The sequence below is a fragment of the Nipponia nippon genome, unplaced genomic scaffold, assembly GCF_047370975.1.
Source record: "Nipponia nippon isolate SJK-2023a ecotype South Korea unplaced genomic scaffold, ASM4737097v1 scaffold_3, whole genome shotgun sequence".
In the NCBI taxonomy this organism is placed as follows: Eukaryota; Metazoa; Chordata; class Aves; order Pelecaniformes; family Threskiornithidae; genus Nipponia; species Nipponia nippon.
Window position 1 is genome coordinate 44,167,065 of NW_028262347.1, and position 23,495 is coordinate 44,190,559.

The following is a 23,495-nucleotide window of genomic DNA, read 5'->3' on the forward strand; positions in this document are numbered from 1 at the left end:
ATATTTTCTTTGGAGAGATAAATAAGGAATTCTGCATAATTCTTGGTGTCTCAGATATTAATTTGATGATCATTTAATTGCATCACAAGAGCTATTGGGTGAAATTAAATTACAAACAGATGAGAGCAGACAATGCATTATAAAAAAGAAGCTGAGGTATCTGCAAGTGTTTCAAATGCTCCCCAAGGCACCCTACATTGTTCATGCTCCAGAGAACCGAGGCGGCAGTGCCAGAATACCACTTTACCCAACAGTTTCAGCACAAAGGCACCTGACTTCACTACCTCCGCAAGCTTTTTCATCTGTAGGATGCATATGCATATATCCTATTAACACCCACATTCCCTGTCTCCTCAATTCCTTGGTTCTCCCAGCTTACCCACATTTGATGTGTCCCCCCTCTCTTTCCTCCCACGGTGCCACCCTGCTGGCAGAACCCCATCCCATATTCTTGCTGCTCCCCATATTCACTGGCATCATGCTTCAAGTACTGCTGACAAGGCAGCAAAACAAATAGCTGATAAATTTGGGCACAGCATTCATTTCATATTGACATAACTCCTGTAGATTAGCTCAGATATAAAGTATAGTGTTATGTAAATACCATTTCAGATTCTAAGTGTCTAACAGACTAAGTACACTTAGAATTTGAGAAGAACAGACATTACCTGTGAAAGGTGAAGGTTTTACATTTCTGAGTGCTGGATGAAAAAAAATTAAAAATTTGTAGGAGAGTCAGTTGTGCTACAGAGTGTTACCACACCAGATTCAAAGACAAAACTAAATCATTAATGTATGAAATACAGATTTCAAGTTGTAATAAGGGCAGACCTAATGCAACTTTAACTGCAGAATTGCTGCTGCTGACTCCATAAAATACATCCCATAAACAGCTGTTAATCTGTTCATTGTTTATCTTTTAACATTCATTTGTTTAGTAATCAGTTCTCATTTGTTCTACATATGGTACAGCTTCCCTTTTATAGCAGCTGCATTTAATGAACATTTGGAAGCACAAAAGTATTACAGAAATTATTGTTTAACTATTCTTCTGCATTATTTTTGTATCTGTCACCAAGGACATTTGAATAAAAGTTAGAAATAAGGTCATTAAATTTAGAGTAAGGAAGGTATAGGTGCTTTGTCCTCTTCCTGAACTGGTAATTTGTAGTGGAAGTTCCTGTGACCATGCTTCAGACTCTGCTTAGCTCCTTTAAGCAATTAGTTTATTTATACTGTCCATTCCCTTTTGTGATTCACTGACGTCAACATGTCAAATTTGATTCACTCGTCTGTTTTGCTCTGTATCATATTAGAGACCTTTAGGTAATGCATTGAGAGAGTATCTTGCAGACCTGATAGACTGAGTGCATTTCGAGATTTTTTGAAAGTGACAGTTTACAAGATTTAAAGATTTGTGAGGTGTTCTGGTTAAATGTGGGGATCAGTGGTCATTAAAGCTGATTTGTATGAAGATAATTCCCTTCTGGAGTACTTGTGTTTAAGTGTCACCTTAATTCCTTTTTTCCAAAAATTCTGATCTTTAACAAGACCATTTTATCGTAGTGAATGTTCTTTGTTATTTATTCATGCTTCAGCTGTGTCCAGCATCCTGGACTGAATGAATAAACGGAACATACGCTTTTCTTTATAGGAAAGTATAGGTGAGAATGCAGCTCTGTACTGAATCTTTGCTAGTGTTAGGGCACGATGACGAATAGGACAAATGCCCTTAGATTGGACAGTCCTTTGTCCTTGGTCAGTCTTTACTGGTGACCTTGACCTGCATCTGTTGTGAGGAGTCTGTGAGTCTGTCAAGTATGGCACTGGGCAGAGAAGAAGGGCTGTTCATAAAAACTGACTGCTTGGATCGGATGCCATTCCAGAAAAGGGAAATTCCCAGTCAGTTCCACCCGGTTCAGCCACAATGCCAGGTGGGTTGGGGAGATAATTAAAGAAAGAAGCAAGTAATTGCCTAAATGTGCTGAGCACTTTACAGATTTTCACAGTATAAATATGTTGGACATATTGTTTTCAGATGGTTGATTAATCAAAATAGCTGCAAGTGAGTTTGATATGTGTCACCAGGCATGTAAATAGATAGATGTGTTAAATTGGCGTTGTGTGTGCAAATGCTCAGTTGGGAGAAATATACAAATGATGACAGGATATTTTAGAAAGGATTTCAGGTATTTCTGCAAGGCATTTTCATTGAAAAAGGCTTAGCTGTGAGAGAAATGTGCTTGTTTCTAAATTTAACCCTACTAACAGTTTACCACCTTTTTTTGTGTGTGTTTCTTTTTCTTTTCCAGTGCCACCTTGGGCCTTAATAGCCATAGCCATAGTTGCAGTCCTATTAATCCTTACCTGCTGCTTTTGTCTCTGTAAGAAATGCTTATTCAAAAAGAAGAACAAGAAGAAGGGAAAAGAGAAGGGAGGGAAGAATGCTATTAACATGAAAGATGTTAAAGATTTAGGGAAAACCATGAAAGACCAGGTAAAGTACCTCTCCTTTTCTTGAACTCTTGAGTTACATTTGAAGGTTTCTGTTTGATGTGTCTACAAAAAGTTCTGCTTGTTGCCTCGGTAGTGGCTCTGCGAAGAGCAGACTGATTGGCAGCATCTTCTCGGTGGTATCACAAAAGATGAATCTGGGTATGGCATCACTGATAAAGCAGCCAGTTTCCCTGCTCTACTAAAAAAAAATGAGCAGGCATATAATGACTCATCTGGAAGGGAATATCTTGGTTGTCCTCAAAATGAAGAAAATGTGTGCAGTTTTCATGTCCTTTTTCAAGACTTTGACCAGGACCTAGTACAGTGTGTGTATATCTTTCTAGCAGCATTTCTGAGCTTACATGATAAATAAAAGTAGCTCTGAACTCTAAATCTCTTTTTATACAAAAGCAGAAGTTCAGTGGAGAAAGAAACAGCAGTCTAGAAGAAAAAATGAGAAGCATAGAAACAAGGGAAAACAACCAAAAAGGAAGAGTACAGGGGCATTCAACACAGTGATGTTGGGAGAATTCATTTTGTACTAGAGAGGAAGAGATTAAAGATAATGGGCCATACTTGTAGCTGTAACTCAACTGAGTAACTTGGAGGAAAAGATTAGCATAATGCCCTTTGAGCAGCATCATTTTCACAAGGGCAGAAAAACTTGTCCTTCAGATCTGCTTCATGCAAGAGAAGCAGAAGTTTGCAGGACCTAATCCTCAGGGCCATAGACTTGACTAATATGTTCCTGAAAGAAAATAAATCTTTTTTTAACAGGGTTTTAGTATTGTCCTTCCTGGAGCAAACTGTTGAGCATAAGCAGAAGAATGGGGAAATAAATATGAAGTATCCATCTGCATTGCCAGATTTCATAAGCTAAGAAGACAAAGGGCTATATTTTTCAAACAGAAAGTGCAGAAACAATTTAGAGAATTACTTTGCAAAACCTCTTCATTAGGAGCCAATAACAGTAAAGATATTGCATGGTCAAGTCTCTGCTCCCAAGACCCCTGGTAAGATTGAGCCAAAGCAGTCTAGGAGCACTTATCCAGCCAAAGACAGTGGATAAAAGCGTGGTCAGGAATGAGCAGTTTCTTCCACAAGTTGGGATCTAGTGTAGAAGAAAGTTGGGCTGAAGGCACATTGATTAGAAGTACAGGCCAAAGCTGGGAACCTGAGGACTAGGGCCAGCTGATCAGGAACAAGATCCAAGAAGGGAAGCCTAGAGCACAGGAGCTAAGAGGCCCATGGAGCAGTCCAGAACAAGTGGTGACATGCCACTGTAGAGTGATGGAGCAGCCACCAATGTGGCTCATCAGCCAGTCTTAAGAGTGCTGGAACAGGTTAGCATGCTTCTCCAGGCACATAAGATGTGATAGGTGAAGAGCAAAATCAGGGCAGTGGATGAGGAAGCCTCACAAGTCTGATGACTAGCTGCAACCAGATCACATGAGTGGAGCCTGAAAGGAGCTCAGATAAGGGAAGGAAAATAATGGATAAGCTTCAAAGGTACAGAGCTATCAGAGCTGTTTCCAGTTTCCATTATCAGACAAGAGGACAGTTGTTGCTGTTCTTGCTCAGCAGACATTATGGAAAGAAAATAACTGAAGATCCAGTTGTTTTATTCCTGTTCATGCTACTGAATTGCAGTAGCCAGTACTAAAATGTTGATTCATTAGACGGTAGTTAACTTTTCTAGTCTACACACTATACCAATAAAGTAAACCTTGGCAAAATTTGTTACTTGTAAGCTGTATATATCAACATGTTATAGTGACCACTGTACACACTGTCATCATGTGAGTGATGAAGGAAAGAGTGAGGCTTGATCTGACACAATCTGTTTTGGTTCTCAGACCATAAGTACACATTGCATGCTTACAGCTAATGAAGTTCACACCAGTTGACCGTCCTAGGTGTACTCATGTGTCTACATGCTAGTAGGCAATACAAAGCAGATTTCTTTACAGCCATCCCAGATTGCCTTACCGCAACTAACAGAGTCCTGCACAGGCATAAAGCGTGAACGGCTGGAGACCCCTGCATCCACATTGCAAGTGGAGCACTTTAGATAGTGCCCTCGTGTGCAGCTTCAACCTCGGTTCCACCTGGAGAGAAGATGCTTCATGTGCCACGCTGGTGTACTGGAGTGCATGACACCAACACAAGACAAATTCACACCTGAAAACAACCTCATCGGTACACAAAATCACTAATGTAGATGCAGCTATTCTAAGGTTAGGAATATTCGTGAGGCCAAGCTCAAAACACAACAGAGCAGAAATTTTGAGTTCTCCCTTGAAAAATATTTTATGCTGATTTTGTTTTCTCTGTATGCTGAATGTGAAACAAACCCCTTTTCTTTAAGCATTTTGATTTAGCATTCACAGATTCCCTGTATTTGATTTATGGACTTTGTTCTGAGCTATTAATATTAAGTAATTGTGAGATATTTCCTCCTCAGCAATGCATGGAAAATCAGATCGCCAATTGTTGGGCCGCCCTGGGCTACTGTTAGCCAACTCCTCCCATTGAACCAAGAATAATTTGGAAGAACTGTTTGATTATGCTTGTGGATAAATTCCTTGAGATGTTTGTTATGTTCTACCAATGATAACAAACCTAATACTTTGTTGTAGGACAAATAATGTGCAATTTGTTGATTGATATTTATGTGGAATTTGTTCCATATCATGTAAGGCCATTGTTGTATTTACAATATATTATTAAGTGTTTTTAATTATATTCATTAGGACCTGGATAAATGACCATGGATTCTTGGAAAATTAATATTTTAAATGCAAAAATTACATTATGTAATTAATATTGAGTTTCATTTCTATCTTTTTCATGGGAAAATTTGACAAAAAGCCAAATCATGCGTCTCTTGTCTACAAAGAGAGCTCAAACTTTGAAATGTTGCACAGATAGGTATCTTAAGATGATCCCATTCAAAATATTCTGTATAGTTATTTAAACATACTTTTGCCCAAGCATTTTGGGATTTAACCAATATGTTTTGTTTTGCACAGTTAAACCTAAGGAAGGTAGATTCTCAGCTGATGTAAATGTCAGACCTTTAATGAGTAGACGGATCACCAACTCTTCAGCCAAGCTTCCTCTTCACTGTCTGGGATTTCAAAAACAGGCTGCTTAAATTAGCCCCTTAAATTCATACCTAGCAGTCTGATAGTGTACAGATTTTAAGTCCTTGGCATTCAATAACTTTTACCAACTTAATTCCTAATTTGTGACATTTTAGCTGTCTTTTTTTTTTTTTTCTCTGTACAATTAATCATTTATTCTAACAGTTTAATCTTGAATTATCAGTACAAATTTTAATACACCTAGCTGAGCTCAATGCAATGCAAAATGTAGAATATTTCACTTAAGAGAATTGAACCACTTTAGAGGCTCTGGCATAAAACAGAAAGGGGAATAACAAGAATGCTTTTTAGCTCTTCAAAGAAGCAAATTCTAATGTTAAAAAAAGTAATTGAAGATCAAGATATAAATCTAACGCCATTGTAAAGGGCAACGTACAGTACCAAAGGCCTGAAATGTTGTCAAAAACCCAAAAAGCTTAGTTCAGTCATTGTTAGGCCTGAACCTGCAAGTGCTAATTACCTTCTGCTTTCAGCTGAGAGTGCATAATAGCAGTTGATAGGCACTTGGCATCTCGCAAGATCCTAGTTCCCTAGGCACACAAAACTTGAAAGGGAGTAAGTAGCATTTGGTAAATTGAAAGTATCGGCTTCTGGAAATATAATTTCCGTCTTAGTCTGGTTTTGTTTGTCAAAGAGAACTTCTGACCTACATGTACTCATGCTGACCTGCACATCCATGCCAAGTCATTATAAAGCCATATAGCTTGACATAGTTAAAGATCTTTTTGACATAGAGACTCAGTCAGCTCGACAGTCACATGTGATAGCTAGATATTACAGAAAATGAAATAGAATTTTGGTCTCTGTTAGAATATTCATGCCTCAAAATGTCCATTTTCCTGAACGCAACTTCAAATGAGAAACTGTTTATGAAATAATATAGATTATGAGCAAATGTAGTTGAGGTAAAGTGGAAGATGAGTTGAAAATAAGATTACGTTTTCAGTCTTGAAACCTGTTTCCATTGCAGGCAATGCTTACTTTTTCAAGTAGAGTATACAGCTCCACCAAGGGCCACTGGAAGGATTAGATTCCTTCTAGGGGAGGCAAATTGTTAATGAATGTACTACTATAAAAAGGTCATTTCTCCATGGTTTTTACTAATGTTTGTGTGTGGATGTTTTAATTTTTATTTCTTCCTTCTATGTCCTCCTTATCTATGTTGTGTCTCATGACTGTTCTGGATTGTCACTTGCGGTAGGTTTATTTTGCTATTTGGACGCACCTAGTCTAAAGCTCTGATACATGTAGTCTTCTGACAGCTCTGGCTCCTCAGCTGAAATTTATATGTACTAGCTTTGATACACACATCAAGAGGCTGAACTAAATTGATTGGATATTTTTTTGGTTGGGCTTATATTTGGGGGAGGCTAGAGGAGGGTGAAAGAAAAGAGGTTGTCATTCTTGCTGTGGTTAAAATATTAAGTCAAACTGTACTAGAAAGCTCAAGTTTAAAATTGATAGGCACATAAAAAGAACTTGCTAATTTTATTTCCTTTTTGTATAAATGTCACCATATCAAAAGTAGACAAAAGCAGTGTATATTTTTAATGTCTTAGTTTCTAAGTGTTGCTAAAATGATTGGTACCTCATGAAACTTGCTGTGGGCTCTCGCATCATCTCAGTACAGTGCCCATGCTTTAAGTTCTTAGTGCTCCATACCACTCTTTTAAGTGGTCTTACTCCAGATTTCTGTTGGTGCAACTGAATGACAACTAGCACCAGCGTTTTTATGAGATTTTCCCACCACAGTTTTCATCTTTATAACATTCCAGTCTCTGCTGATGCCCCTGGTTGCTCTCACTACTTTTTTTCTTCAGAAAAAAAAAAAAAAAAAGCCCCCAGACACCCAGCTCCAGAGACACTATAATAGCTGCTGATTTATTGGGTCTGAATTTAATGCATTGGTACAGCAAAATTCTTACTTAAGCTCAGCCTGTGGGCTGAGGAAAGGAATAGACGTAGTCATTTCAGTCATGAACAGGGGCACTGAAAAATTACTAAAATTTGGCCCTATTGCTTGGAGAATAATTGTTGTGGTGGTCTGAACATTTGATTAGGTCACAAAGCATTTGTGGAGAAGGAGATTTAATAGCTCAGTCCTTTCTCGTTGCATCAGACTAAAATACTGTCACTAGTGAAAGATTTTTGGCTTACAATGAATGTGTCTGTTAGGTGAAATAGGAGATTTGGGATCAGGTATATGTACTATGCCCTGGAGTATGAGGAATATATTCTTGGCTCTGCTACTGACTTACTGTGGCCTTCAGTCAGCCACCTGACTTCTCTGTATGTTTTTTTTTTTCCTTTACATAGGCCTTCCTTTTACATCAGGGTTATGTGCTAACTTAGAATCTTCTGATTAACGTGCATGTGTTAATAGTATATTAATGAGTCCCATTTATACACTAATTCAACCTCAGGCTTGACCAATATTGCTGCTTTTTCACCTGCCTCAGAAGGCAACTGTGCAGGGTGCATAAAACTTCCTGAAAAATGTGACAATAACATGTTTATGAAGATACAATATTATAGATGAACGTTTGTGTTCTGCAGGGTTTTCCACAAAACTCTTTTGCAACTTAGATTTATATTAGACTTCAGAACCCTGAAAATATGGAAGCAACAGCTGCGAGCCACAAGGCTGGGCTTATTTGCATTCCTGTCTCTTCCTCTCAGTCACTCCCAAGAAGACATAGGCGCTTACTTTACATGCTTCCTGAGTGTCTTTCTCCTCCTTTTTTACAAACATTTTTCCTGTAAAATAATTCATTTATTACTTTTATTGTAATCTATTGTACTGTTAGGATGATGTGAAGATACAGATCCTACTCATTTTCTTACATGTCTTGTTTTCTATAGTGAAGGTCTTGCCACTGGAAGCTTCCATTGTCAAGGATGTTTCTTTCTTGCATCCTCTTGATTAAAAGACCAAATTTTGAATTCTTTATTCAAGACCAGAGTCTGCACGTTCCTAATGAGTGGTGTCTAGGAAGTATGCAATTATTCCCTAAATTAAGTGACTTGAATCACACTCTCGAGACATTTACCTGTATCCACTGATTATACGGAGAGCTAAACTCTTACACTAAGCGCCTGAAGTTAGCAGGTATGAATAACCTACAACAGGAACAGTCGTTCATATCAATGAGTTATGCATTTCAAACCCCATTGGAAATATTTAATTGTTTACTTTTTAAGCAAAGCCATTTATTCTTTACAAAATTATGAATAATAAATATAAATAGCAAAATAACCTTCAAGCATGAGAATATCAGATACTTGATGAAGTCCTGTTTAGAGGATGGTCAGAGGATGATCTCATCTCTTTTTAAGCGACTGAGCCAAAAGAAAAGGTCTTTTTCTCCATAGGTCGATGTGGCACCCAATAAATCATGTCTGGCTATATTTAGGTTAATTTTCACTGTTAAATAGATGTAGTCCTAATTATATAGTATGACAAATTTTTCAAGCAAATAAATGTAGTACTGGGAGTGCTCCTCCCATGTCGAGGAGCCAGCTCTGTCCCAAAGCATGCTTCCATCTGGCCCGCTGCCATTCATTTGGGGAGGATGAAGAACAATTGATTGAGCAGCATGCAGTGGCCAAGCAGCCTAAAGCTGTCTCCTACTCACAGCCTGCTGCTTCGCACAACCAAGCGCTGCCATATGGGAAGTGGGGGCAGAGCACGCTAGCGCACTTGCAAGAGCGCTTACCTCTTTTAGTTCATGCACATGGGCCCTGCGTTCAAAGCAGAGCCCTGACCCACAGGGTGAACTTCCAAAATAGGCCCCCAAGCTGCATCTTTTTTCAGCAAATAAACACTGGCTACAAGAAAAACAGGTTGATTTGGGGGCTTAACAGCTCCAACTTGAATGTATGTATTCATATTTTACATTGAACACCTCCAGCATTTGCTGTGTTCTTCTGTTGCCCCAGAATAAGTTGGTATTTTAGCACCCAAACAATTCAGCAAACTCTTAAGGTGAACATGATGACCTCATGTCATAGAGCTCCTAAAGAAAGGCGGCCTTTTGAATAACCCAACAGACCATTTAAAACCTGGATAACAAGCAAGGAAGTAATGTCAAGGCATCGGATGCTGAACACAGCAGGGTCTTGCTCATTCTGTGCATCTGTGTGGCCCACTGCTGGTGTGTGAGGCCAGCACGCTTACAGCAGTAATGGCAAAGTCGACTTCACAATGACCAAAGCCTGGCTCAGCCACTGGAAACCCATGCGCAACATGCTCTTTAAATTAATTCATGGAGAGAAGGCAGATGCTGAATGAATGAAATGTTGCCTTTCCTTCTGAGGGACTCTGATAGAGAATGTCCTACAATTGCAGGCTTTTCTGCTTTGTGATAGGGAATCAGCCAGGAATTTTTAAAGGCTTTTCTTTTTCCCTGGGATAAAAAATGTCTAAGTCAGAATTACGGTGTTCTTGAATGTGAAAGAAATTGATAAGAGGTGCACTGCCATTAGTGGAAATGCAGCCATTCCTAGGTGTGGAGGAAAAATTGCCTTTCTGATAAATTCATTGTTGGACATGGCACAGAACATTCTCGCTACAAAATAATATTGTTTTCTTCCATTCAGCTCAGCAGGCATTGCACAAGCCTGAGGACTGAGCATCATTCACACATTAGAAAAATCTCCCCTTCGCCATGTGAACAAAAGGAATGATTGATGGGGCAGGCAGAGATGGAACTCGGGACGGCAGCATGCACCGTGCAGGAAATAAACTTACAGGCTGCAGTCAGTTGTTATGCTTTCCTTCTTAGCATCTCCTTCTTGCTTACTGGTAACTTGTTTCCTTAAAAGTGAGGCCACAGGCCACTCCATGAATGGAAGGAACCCTAAAAACTCTGTTAATGAAAGCGTTTCTTTACATAAGACAGTGAAAGGCACTTTGCTTGCAGTTCTAAATAGCTTGTGACATGAACTAGGTGTTAGCAATGAAACATGAAGATAACTGAGACCCGAATCAAAGACCAAAATACACTTTCATGGGTCTTTGCATCCCCCTGGTGACTCAGGCACAATTGTGGCCTCTGCCTTGCTACAGGAGGCAAGGGAGTACACTTGGTCCCCCAGCAGCTTTTCTACCCGAGTGTCCTGTCAGTTTGCTTTCCTGGAGCTTCTGCACATGTGGAATCTGGAGGCAACCAGCAGGCCAACAGTGATAAATCCCTTGCAGACCCCCTTGATTTCTACACGTAGTTTTGGGAAGGATTAAATGAAAATGTACATAAAGCTGTTTGAATCCCTGGAATCTCTCTTGTGGTTTGTGGTGGATAGTAGTGGGGTAAACCCAGTGACAGGGTGCAGGGCTTTTGGTGGAACAGAGCTGGAAGCAAGAGATGTTTGCAGTATCAGGAGGGCAGCATCACTGGAGAGAGGCTTTTGTCAGCTGTGGGAACAGGAGGAGGAGGAAGCCCAAGAAATGTAAAACCACACTGCAAGGTGTGGAGTTTGCAGAACTGCAATTAGAAGCTGTTTTGTTCTTTCTTTCCTTTTTTAATGCAAAAGATGCAACTACAAAAAAATTGAAAATGAAGCATTTTCTTTAACAACCCAGAAGAAAAGAGGAGACTGTAAAACCTTAAAACACTCTTAATTATGTTACGGAAGTGAAGAAACAACCAGCAGATTGAACTGTACATCCCAGATTGCTGTAATTCAGCCCTGTTTGTTGTAGGAACCACTACAGAGTAGATGAGCTTGAAAATGATTAACTAAACATGGCACAGAAAAGAAAATCCTAATGCCATATGTAGATTTATGTCTGCACCCTTGGTTAGAACTAGTTACAGAGCTCATTCAAATATGGATTAAATGAGAGGTTGCTCAAAAATTCATTTTGTCTTCCAGGTCTAAGAATGTGTATATTGTGTTAAAGTCCCTGGCACAAGGTAACATTTCCCACTTGCTGATTTCATTAGATGTGGATGTGTCACCTTGTAATGGTTGTATTGGATTAACACTTTTTTTGTACATTCCTACACCTACTTACATATAAGCCCACATTTTTCAGATACTTATACACATGTAAGAGGATATAGAGGTTTCATTGTTGTATGTTTCTGCATATGTTATGCAGAAATGAAGAAACCACTTGAGTGAAATTCACAGTCATCCCAAATTAGAAAAGATAAATCTGGTCTCCAGCACAATGTAATAATGCATTTCTGTGCTGCGTATTTCACAGAAAAAGCATTTAAAATGTCATGGAGTTAAAAGAAATATTAGGAAAGGAAAGGCTCGTATTCCTCTGCATCTAAATCCATTTCTGATCACAGTTGTGTCAGTTGAAGAGGCTTGAGGAAAAAGCTGACTTATAATTAAAAATATTTTATTGTTTCTAAAACCAATAAAATATAGCTGCTTATTTTAATTGATTGTAGCAATACAACTGTAAGATCCAATATAGTGTGATATAGTGTGCTATAAATTGAGGGTTGCAGTACTATTCTATTAAATATTGATCTTTCAGAGAATCTCAATACAAAATGAAAATCCCTACGGGGTGTTTCAAGTACTTTGAAGCAATCCAATTCTTCTTCCTCTTTGGAACTCAGCAGCTGCATCAAACATGAGAAACTTCTGTGCTTCCTTTGACTCAGCTGCTTCTTGAAGTGTTGGCCTCTAGTTTGAAAGCAAATTCCTCTCTTGATGGTAAAAACTATTATGTACAGAATGCTGTAGAGATAATAATTTGTCATTTCTTCCCTCCCCCCATGCCGTGACCTTGGCCAAATCCAAACTCCGTCTCATTCTTAGTGTTTCTTAGTGCTTCAGTGTTTCTGAGTCAAGGTCAAGAATCATATAGCTCCTCAGCTGATGTGAGTAACGTGCAATGTTTTCCATCTCCCCTGGGAAAGAACTTTCACCTTCCAATAGGCCTCTCATAACCCGTGAAGAGTTTCCCACCCATGCAATGTTTTCTGCCTGCACTTCAAAACTCCCTTGCAAGAGGGACGTTAGCTTCCCATTGTATTTTCCATTGCCATAGTAAGAACTTTTTCACACTGAGTTACCCACAGGTCTGGCATCTCCTGGACTGATTAGCTACGCAGAAGAGTATATAATTTTTGTAGAGAGAGTATGGATATGCGACTATTGCCTTGATGGAACAGTTACAAATTCCTCATACCTGGAAATTAACATAGAAGGTTCTTTTTGCATTCTCCCTTTTATCCCTGAGGAATGGCTGTAGGATATTTCCTCTCAAATAAAATCCAGGTCAAAAGTAGATGAAATAGCAGAAAGTCCAGTACTGATGCCAGAAATGGTGATATATTGGAGATGCTTATCACTCTTGTATCACGCAGTCCTCTATTAGGGCAATACTGGGACGATTCAGAGCGGTAGGTCTTGGAGTTAACATCCCACTCTGAGTTATTGCTTCCTGTTGTCTCCAGGCTCAGATAAATGTGGTTGCTTCAGTTGGATTGAGTCACATCTTTTTTTTTTTCTTTCATGATCACAAGACCTCAAGCTTATTTTTATTACCAATGAAAGCAAGGTGTTTGGCATAATCACATCACCCCATATCCTGAAAGTGCCACGTATGGTCCTACAGGGGCTGTGCCTCAAACTGGCTTTGCTGCAACAGTATCCTCTTGCCATAGAGCCTGTCAGTTTTGAAGTGTCATTCTTGTTGTGCTAACAAAAAAGTTGTGCTACAGTCAGGGAACTCACTAGCAGCTCGGCAATTAAAATGTCTCAAAATAATTTTCTTTTCAGGCAGTTCAGCCCTTCCAAATAGAAATGGTTCAGTTCAAAAAGTATTACTCTTCCAACACCACTCTGCCAACATCCACTACCAACCTTTCCCACCAATCTCATCTAGGTACACTGTAATTTATGTTCCTGGTAAAGAGTCCATCATTCACTAACATTCAGATATTTAACTCAAACCCAGCTCCTCAGCTTGCATAAATCAATGTTCTTGCATTGATTTCAGTTGAGCTATGCCAGCTGTATTTCTAGCTTATTTCAGAAAGTAGAGAAATAATTGCTTAATACTGTACAGTTTTGAGTCTGACCTTTTGAATTTATATGTGGCTTCTGAAAAATAACATTTTCTACTTCAGAGATCGATCTTTCTTCCTACCACACCCACGCAACAGTTGCATGGCCCCCACTGCCTTCATGGCTGAGTGAGAATGTTAATGCTTTCACGTTCATTCTTTCACCAACCACCATCAGCTGTGGGTATAGCTACTTTCCAGCCTTGCTATCTCTTCGGATAGAGAGCTCCAGCTGCAACCTGTTGTTTATGTATGCTGTAGGTTTCTTCAGACCACCTCACACTGTGAAAAAGGAAAGAATGTAACAAATCTTATTCTTGCACTTAATAGTCTGTTTCTGCAAGCAGAAGCTCCATATAGAAGGAACTTTCATCTAGGTAGGGCTCTTATAGATAAGCATACTGTTTACTATAACATCCAAATAACAATTCTGGATGAACACTCAGTATTGATTCCTTGTTTTCACACTCTCAACTTTATTTTCACATATTCTACAATTTTTCACTATTTGTGTCATCGCTTTTGCCCATTTTTCAGTTCTTACTCAGGTAAGAATCTGCTGGAATAAGATTTATGTAGTTAGCTATGGTTCATATGGTTTAATAATTGTATGAATTCCCTCTTCCACAGTGCAAATACTTCTGCTTTCTGGTACAGCAAAAAAATGATTACATCATTTAGTATTTTAATTATGTATGAAGTCTAAGATAACTGCTGTGTCCTTTAAAAATAGCAGGTTTTATGCAATAGAGAAAACTGTAAGCAGTTCTGTATTTCTTTATTTTTGTGTTTCTTTCTAAGCAAACTAAAATCAACTTTCAATCAATTTGGTTCAGCCAAGCTTTACAGCGAGAATGAATAAAAAGAAAATTGGTCTCGGGAGGGAGGGAAAAGGAGAAACATGCATTTGCTAATGGCATGGTGAAAACTTTGCTTCCATATTCATTCTAAATAAACATGAAAAATCTTTGGCATATGATTGTAGGAAGAACTCATCCACAGCACATGCTCTTTATCATAGTAATCCTACAGAAACGTGTTGCCAATTGCAAACAATTCACAGCATGCACAACCAGGTTTGATATTGCCAAGATATTCTTAAGTTGAATGAATGTCTGACTTTGCTTATTTAATAGCATGTTTGCCTCCTTGTGCCTCTTTTAGAGCCAGTATGAGCCCAGAAGAATTTTTTTCTATTGAGTTGATATTTTGTTTCTACTCTGAGGTTTTATAACAATTGTTGCTTGTCATAATCCAAGAAGCTTTCTTCCTACTTCCATTGCTTGCTTGCTGATTTATAAAATCTTCTGGAGCAACCAAAACAGTATAAATATATACGTAAACTGCATATTTGGATTTCTGCTGCCATGCTTGCTTTTAATGGCTTTAAAATAGATTTGAGGACAGTGTCTATTTTAAACTGGTACTTAAGAGTTTGCCTTATTTATGAATATTACATTCCTTCTTTCTAGGCTCTTAAGGATGATGATGCTGAGACTGGGCTGACTGATGGGGAAGAGAAAGAAGAACCCAAAGAAGTGGAGAAACTAGGGAAAATCCAATATTCTTTGGATTATGACTTCCAGAACAATCAGGTTTGAAACAACCAACCTCTAACATTTCATTTCTGTGCGTGCAAGGGGAGAATGAAGTCATACATTTAGTTACAGTAGATATTTCTGAAATCCTTACTGCTTGCACGGAGTAAAGGGAGAAAGCAAGACTGAAGATTCATGACAGCGGTACTACTAAATTGATATTCAATGTAGTTGGAGTTTATATTACACCTTTAATCAAAATTGAAGACACGGTTTTATCTAATGGTTATTAATAACTTACATTAAGGCATCACCAATCAATGTCAACCCACATTATATTATGGAGTCTGCATGCAGACAGTAAAAGATAGGTTTAGCCTTCAGGTATTTAAAATGTAAGCAAACAAAAGATGGGAGTAAAAAGAGAGGGACATAAAAGTATGTTGATTCATTGTGGGTCTTTTAGCAAGTTGATAAGATTGCCAGGAGTAGCTTCCTCACTTCATCAAGCGTGCACTTTGCCTTATTAACTAGCTGCATCAGGTTCTGTTGGTTTCCATGAAAGTACACCTACTAGCCAAGAAAATTTTAGTTTGGAACAAAAGTTCAAATAAAAAGGTCTGTCCCCAAAAAAACTGGAAACTTGGACAAGAAGAGTCTCTCCAGTGAAGGACTGATACTCCTTCAGTACCTCAGTACCCTACTCTGAAGCTGGTTAAGACCAAACTTTGGCATACTTACCCAAGTTTTCAGTAGGAATAGACACCGTAATGTGATGTAGACCTAGAATCGACCTACTTAACAGGTCTGGCCACATCCTGAACTAGCTCATATTTAATTCCTCTCCCTGGCCTCTTGCTGTGGTTGGGATCACTTTTATCAGTTATACCAATTCTCAGCCTCACATTAAAACTCACTGTGCTTAACTTTGGACTGAAGTACACCAATACATCTGACTTCTTCACTAATACTGCATGTCTGTCAGTGAACTTGAGAACAAATATCCTGCATTTCATTTTTTGACAACTTCAGTCAAAACCACATCATTCTTCTCTATTTAGGGAAAGAAATTACTACTGAACTTCCCTGTTAATTACTGTTCTTCATCTGAACTGACTTCCACATATACTTGTGATTTATTTCCACATTCAGATTCTTTATTTGATGCTGTTCACGGAATGCAGTACACTTACTTGTTGCAAGACAAAGAAAATAAAAGAAATTAAGAGATATTTCTGTGTCAGCAGCAGGGTATTTACAAACAGCTATGACCTGGCATAATACATAGTATTTCACTGTCTTTTCAACTATCTTCTGACTACCGGTGCTTGCTTTTCAATGCAAGAGCCAAAAAGAATTCTGAAGCCTTTCAAGAACCTGTGGTTAAAGGAGCTTTTCCTCAAGTCCCAGAGCAAATTCCCTGACCATGTGATGAGTCACACTGATCCCCCTTGAAATCAGTGTGAAATAAGTATGAAACGTTAGACCCTTCAGAAGCAGAAGATCTAAAGAGGAGGAAAGGAAAAGCTGCAAATGTGTTCTGAAAAAGAGATTTCAGTTTCCTTAGAATATGAAAACAAACTTTCTGTGTGAATTTTAGTAAAGGAAATGTTGATTTTGTGAACTATATTTTACAAAGGGAAATAGGATGGGAGAGCAACAAATCTGTAAAAGTGTGTAGTATTTAATTAAGGTCATAAATTATTTGAGTTATGGATTCCTGTTTTATTTTGCTGCTCTAAACTATGTTGAAGCTTGGAATTTGTCAGAGGATAGATGATATAAAAAAGTAGAAGAGGGGATTCAGTTAGGTTAGTATGGCACAGTAGCGTGAAACTACAGACCAAAAATCTGTCTAATATATTGCACAGGGTTAAGAATGGAGACAAGATGACTGAGGTACTCTCCAGAGCATGGTGCCTCAGTTTTAGTGAGAGAAATTTGAAAAGGGAATTGAACTGCTTTTCCATTCTGTTAACTAAAAGTCATAGACGTGTTTTTCACTCTTTGATGTGAAAGACCTGATGTAGATCCTGAGCCTATCCAGGTATTTATGAACTATTATGCACGTAGAATGAGACTGAAAAGGAGAAGTGTTTCTTACAGTTAAAGGAAAATGGTTCATGGTGCTTAAGAGTCCTATAGGTGGGAAAGCATGCAGACCATATTGTGAATTTAAAAGTGGTAAAAATAAGTCCAACTTTGAGTTATCTCTCAGAAGCCAGAAACTTCTTTCCTAGATTAACTATATTGTTCTGTATTCCAGTTGTTAAAGCTTCTGTTTCCAATTTTAAACAATTCATCCATGAGAGAAGCAAATATATTGTGACTGAAGCACTGATTTAGAAGAAAATATTCTCAGATTTCACTCCCAGTTCTTAATATCTTGTCTCAAGATTGACCTTGAAGAGTCACTTGAATGTTTACCTTAGTTCTGTGTCTACAAAACAGGATTAAAAGTATTTTCTTTCCCTCAACTCCATTATGCTGATGAGGCCTAATACAGGCTGGGATGTCTAGATAACATAATATCACGTAACGTAACGTAACATAACATAAGCCTTCATTTATAACACTTAAAAAATGGCCAAGGCATTTACAAGTTTCAAATGTGCTTCAGTCTTATTTTTAAAAGTGTATAAGAGATTTAAGAAACTAATTTTTCTGTTTTTCAATGGGATTACAAATTGTTATTAGGATTTAGTTACCAAAGGTTAGTTTTCATGGGGTATTTTTTTGAAAATGCTGTCCTTAGTTTACTATCTAAATCCATTTGTATACATAGCAAAAGAATTTAAATATAAGGAAGACTGCAAGATCCATTTGTTTTCAGTAAAGCTCTGCCTGATGAGTTGCATTTGATATATCACCTTTTTGAGTTTGGTTGGGGGGAAGGTTACATGTTGGGGATTTGGAATACAAATTTTGTAGTCAAAATTAGACATTCTTGATTGTTTAATAATGTGATTTCTATTCATGGTGCCCAGCATAGAAAAATAATGCACAAGAGGAGAGAGCAATTGAAAGTTATTTGATTGCAGTCTGTAAAAAGATGAAATCTGTATTTAGCTGTAATCAGCTGCCCTTTGAAAAACTCTTTTCTGCTTAGAAACAGCCTTTGTACAGTCTGCATCTGCCATAATTGGTTTCCTAAAGTCTATACTGTTGCTTCATTTGCCTTCCTTGAAGGGGGGGGATATGAATAGTTTTTGATAGACCAGAAATAGAGTCTGCATGTGTATTGCTCTGTTACAGTTTTTTTATAAATACCTATTTGAAATTTCATTCTGCTGTTTTTCTCTCTTTTCAGCTTCTGGTTGGGATTATTCAAGCAGCTGAGCTGCCTGCTTTAGATATGGGTGGTACATCTGATCCCTATGTGAAAGTTTTCCTGCTGCCTGATAAGAAGAAGAAATATGAGACAAAAGTCCACAGAAAGACCCTTAACCCTGTTTTCAATGAGCAATTTACATTCAAGGTATTTTTTTGATAATTACTGAAACTTTTTTATTTAACTACTATGTATCTCATTCTTGGCTAAAAAGTTAGACATCTTAGTTAATTGGTAGCTGCAGCATAGTGATGTTTCATGTTGTAGAAACCTCTGATATTCAATCTTATGATGAAATGGTATAACATGGGGTCAGACCTCAGTAGGTGTAAAAGGCGGTTTGATTTTAGGCACTTCACTTATCCTTATGTATGACAATCTGATCCATATTTTATGGCTGGATAAAACTTACAAGAAAGTCAGAAAACAGTGGCACTTTGACAAATGTCAGGTAAATTTCACTACCCCAGCATTTTCTTTAAATGTCTTTGTAGTCTGATTTATGAATTTCAGTATACCATTTCTTTTCCCCTCAAAAATAAATTAAAACTCAAGGAAGGTAAATGGATGAAGGTCAATATGGCAGATTAATCTTGCTAGACTTTGTCATAGCAATTCTTTGCAATGCTACTTTACATATGAAAAGAAATCATGTCTCAAGTTTAATAACATATGAGTTCAGTAAATGTAGCTAAGCCTTACGTTGCAATATTTAAGTCGTTGCAATAGTATCTATCAATAGTGTTTTTCTAAAACTGTAGCTGTACCTAAACCCCAGTTAAATACAATAAAGGAATACTATACAGCATGTTTCATAGGGCTTCTCCTAATATACATTCCTCTGCTGTTACTTTAGGCCTTTCTCTCTATGCCCAGTCTTATAATGACAGCTAAGGATTGAAAACAGGAACAGTGAAAGACTCAGGCTATATAATCATTCAATGAGAAAGATATCCCTGGAGGCCAGAACTACTACTGCATATATCAGCTTATTTTTTCCCTTGAAGATGTTCATAAAAATAATCTTTTGTGGGGAGTTATTTTTTTCTTGAGCTTTCCTAAGAGAGTATTTAAAAGAAAACAGAGTTATAAATTACAGATTCCCTTGCAGCTCACAAAAGAAAAGAAGGAACCAATAATGCTGTCATCTAAGATGAAGGTGCAACTTATAAATCAGATCATCCACTCCTAGGCTATAATGTCCACTTGTTTTAAGTCACATCTTTAAAATTCAAATTTTATGCTCCAGAAGAAAGTTTGCTTTTCACGCAAGACCTGACAGAGTGTTTAGATGCATCCCAGTATGGTACTGATGATCCCCTGGATACTGTGGTCTGTACTCAGGGAAAACCAATCATTGTTCTGGGGAATACAGTGAAGAAGCCAAGCGACCATTTAACTAGTGCTGCAACTGCAATAAATAACTTCCATGGGAACTACTGACAATATCTCGTTTACCTGGGCAGAGCCTTACTTCTGTGACCCTCTTCGCGTGGTGCACAGCTTCTGTTTGCATCCTTCCCATCTCGGTCTTTGGCAGAGCTGCCCAGCAGGCAGCCCAGGCCCATTTTGTTACTGTTTCCCAGGGCACAGCTGTGAGCTGCCTGCCTTCCTCCCAAAGAAGGGCTGACGGGGATGAGATGGGTTATGTTTCTGCTGTATTGCATCTTGAGCCCGGGACCTTATTCCTTCTCTTCTTTGGGTGGTTCCCTATGTTAGTCCCCTTTTCATTTCTGTTTCCCAGACATCCATGGTGCCGTTCCAGGGTGCAGGTGTTCGTCAGGCTCCAGCTGTCTGAATTGTATACCCACACCATGTTGCCAAAAGGCAACTGAGAAATCCTACCTGGACTACACCAGTCTGGCAGAGAGAGGTGTTCTTCCCCAGGCCCAAAGTGGGATGTGGGTTCATGTCTGGAGGAGTGACATGTCTGTGCCAGAAAAACACTCCTACTGAGCAGAGCAGAAAGCAGGGAGAGGGAGCAATCCTTCACAAGAGCTAAGGACATCCTTGGTTGTCCTGAACAAAGCTGTAGGCTGAGGCTGCTTTAGAGGTAATGAATGGAGGAAGTACTGCCACTAGATCTTCTTTGAAAAGGAAGGTAGCTAAAATAAGATTTACTGAGGTCAAGTTAATGATAAAAAGAAGTAAATAATGATAAATGTAGTCTTTTCATGCATTCCAAATGACAAGGATCCATTAAGTGGTATTGTAAACTGATGGAGAAGGAAACTTTAGAACATTTCTCTTCCCCTGTTTTTGAGGCTGTGTAAGAATAAAAGTGAAATTATTTGAAATTTTGCCTTCCACATACATTTGCCTTCTATAGCTTTTTAGAAGCTACAAATAATTTACAGAATCAAAATAGATTTTGCTATAGTATTTGCTACAATACACAACCGTGTACCTGCTGAAACTATTGTACTCGGTAATGGAAGCTGGAGCTTCTTTTAAACATTATATAACATGTTATGAAAAAGAAAAGCTACTCACGTTATTGGTAAGTATTTTAAAAAGCAAGTGGAAGCCAAACAGTAACAAAAGACGACAGTCCTAGGATTTAAACAGACCGGAACATACAGCGGTTAACAAGGCCAATAATAATGCCACGCTTTCATTTCTCTTTTTATATAGACAATTAATAGAAAAATGTTTACTGAAGCCCATGGAAACCATTTATACTTGCAGAATATATTCAAATTGACCAAGTGTTCAGTGTAAATCCAAACAATTCCTAAATCAGACCTCTCCAGGTAGCCACTCAAGTGTAGCTTACCTGAACTGCACTTCTTCATCTGAATATTAAAAATGTGACTCATAAGCATCCTAACCCACAGCATCTGTCCAAAACACATCAGAACAGCTGGAGAATTAGTCAGAACTTGGCCTTCTGCCACCACAATTTCTAGCTGTACACTGTGACTTAGAAAGCACCTTAGTATCTACAGTGTGAAAGGTATAATAATGAAAAACATGCCTTGGTAAGTAATAGGTGGTGGGACTGTAAGAGAACTATTTAGTGTCTAATTACTTTGCGTCAGATACAGTAAACCGGTTCAGTTTTTTTCATCAGTCTGGGAGCTACCCATTTCTGAGTGATGACAGTAGATTTATTGAGGGAAAGACACGATTGTGTGAAAAGTTCATGTGTCTTCAGTGCAAATAATTGGGCTTCCTGTTTCAGTTTCATCACCCACAAAATGATTTGAAGTAGAATGAGAAAAACCCATGGAGTGATGAGTGAGCTGCCACATTGTTCTATCGAGTGCCAGAGCCTGGTCTCAAAAAATACTGCATCTGGTGACTCTGAAACAAATACACCTCATAATTTTCTCTGCAGTTCAATTTACCTGAGATGACAGCTGATAAACCAAAGAAATAGATTTGCATTGTAGTGGACCAATCTTTATTGTCTCAGATACGGAGTTTGTCATTTTCTCTTCTTTGCAGGTGCCATACTCCGAGCTGGGTGGAAAAACTTTAGTGATGGCAGTTTATGACTTTGATCGTTTCTCCAAACATGATATCATTGGGGAATATAAGGTTGCGATGAACACAGTGGACTTCGGTCATGTCACTGAGGAGTGGAGGGACTTGCAAAGTGCAGAGAAGGAAGAGGTAAGAAAAATCAGACTTTCTTTTTTTTTTCCCCCCAGGACACTTTTATTCTCAGCTAGAGAAACAGTCAAACTAGCAACATTTTTTTTGCCAAGACAGCTCCCATCTGTTATCAGCATTTCTCAGACTTACTTCGCCTGATAAATTTTTGATAAGCATCTTTTCCAATACTCATAGAACGGTACATTCTCCTTTGATAATCCTATTTTCAATCTTTTTTATACTTTATGCAACATATTAAGAAAGTTTTCATGAGTTTAACTTTTTCTTGAATTGATGAAGTTTGGGTACATAGAATTTGCGTTTGAATTATAAGAGTGGTGTGCATTTAGGCTTCTTTGTGACCCTAATTATTCTCAGTGTTTGCATCTCAAGGCATCTTATTGTGCATGAAGATAATGGTAGGTTTTCATTGAAATACCTTACAGTTTTATTGAGCTGCTATGCAATAATGTCCATTGATTAGAAGTATGCATTTGACAAAGACCTTGGAACAGCATCTCAATCAAATATTAATCACCTTTTTAATTTTCCTCTCTGTGCCAACATCCTGTGGGTTCATTATTTAGTAGGTATAGTGCTACATGTACACAAGACACTTTTTGGAAATATTTCATCACTAAATTGTACGTCCTGTGAGGTTGTTTATACTGGCACATCCACCTTTTTTTCTTATTATAGGACCATTTTGTACTTGGTGTTACATTACTTTTCCTTCTGATTGCTAGATAATATCTGCCCACTCATAACAGTCAGAGTGCACAGCGTGCTTCAATTCTCTGGTGGGAGAAGAAGGAATCTGAGTCTGAATTCCTCATTGTCTAATTTAGCTAATAAGCTGCTTTGGATTCAAACCTCAGTTTCTGTAATTAAAGGGACGGTCTCTGGATGAAATCTTTCCTTAATATAAGTGACGAAAACCTGAATATTGGATTTAGACTACAAGTTGTGAAAAATTCAGCAGATGCTGAGCCATATAGCCTTCTCAGATTTTCAAAAATGGTAGATTTCACTCTTGTCTTTTTGAGTGTTTGTTCTTAAAGACTGTATTTTCAGATGGCTTTCTTCTACTGCTTGTTGATTTGAAAGCCACTGCTACGTTGAGACTATTCTCCATGGCATTGTTTCATAGTGACAGCATTTGCAGGACTCTCTTATTGCATGTGACATTGGTACTCATGCCATATGGGGCATTTTTCTTCCACTCTTAGAGCTAAAGATAAAAATGAAAAAAAGAGAGAAAGGAGGTTTGCAGTTCAAGGGCCCTGTTTCTTTAAGGCCTCAGCATACCAGAAAGCTAGAAATGTAA

The 23,495-nt window shown here is 38.2% G+C and overlaps 1 protein-coding gene across 3 annotated transcripts in view; it reads left to right on the plus strand.

The window, feature by feature from the left end:
• The window catches only part of SYT1 (synaptotagmin 1), a 360,726-nt gene that overhangs the window by 259,978 nt on the left and 77,253 nt on the right, over positions 1–23,495 (plus strand). For 2 of the 3 annotated variants that reach the window (XM_087766719.1, XM_087766720.1), the window contains 4 exons: positions 2,313–2,497; positions 15,172–15,294; positions 18,548–18,715; positions 22,019–22,186. In XM_087766719.1, coding sequence (XP_087622845.1) covers positions 2,313–2,497; positions 15,172–15,294; positions 18,548–18,715; positions 22,019–22,186 — 644 coding nt within the window. The remainder of the gene's footprint in view (positions 1–2,312; positions 2,498–15,171; positions 15,295–18,547; positions 18,716–22,018; positions 22,187–23,495) is intronic. The other variant, XM_087766721.1, reaches the window with a different exon arrangement.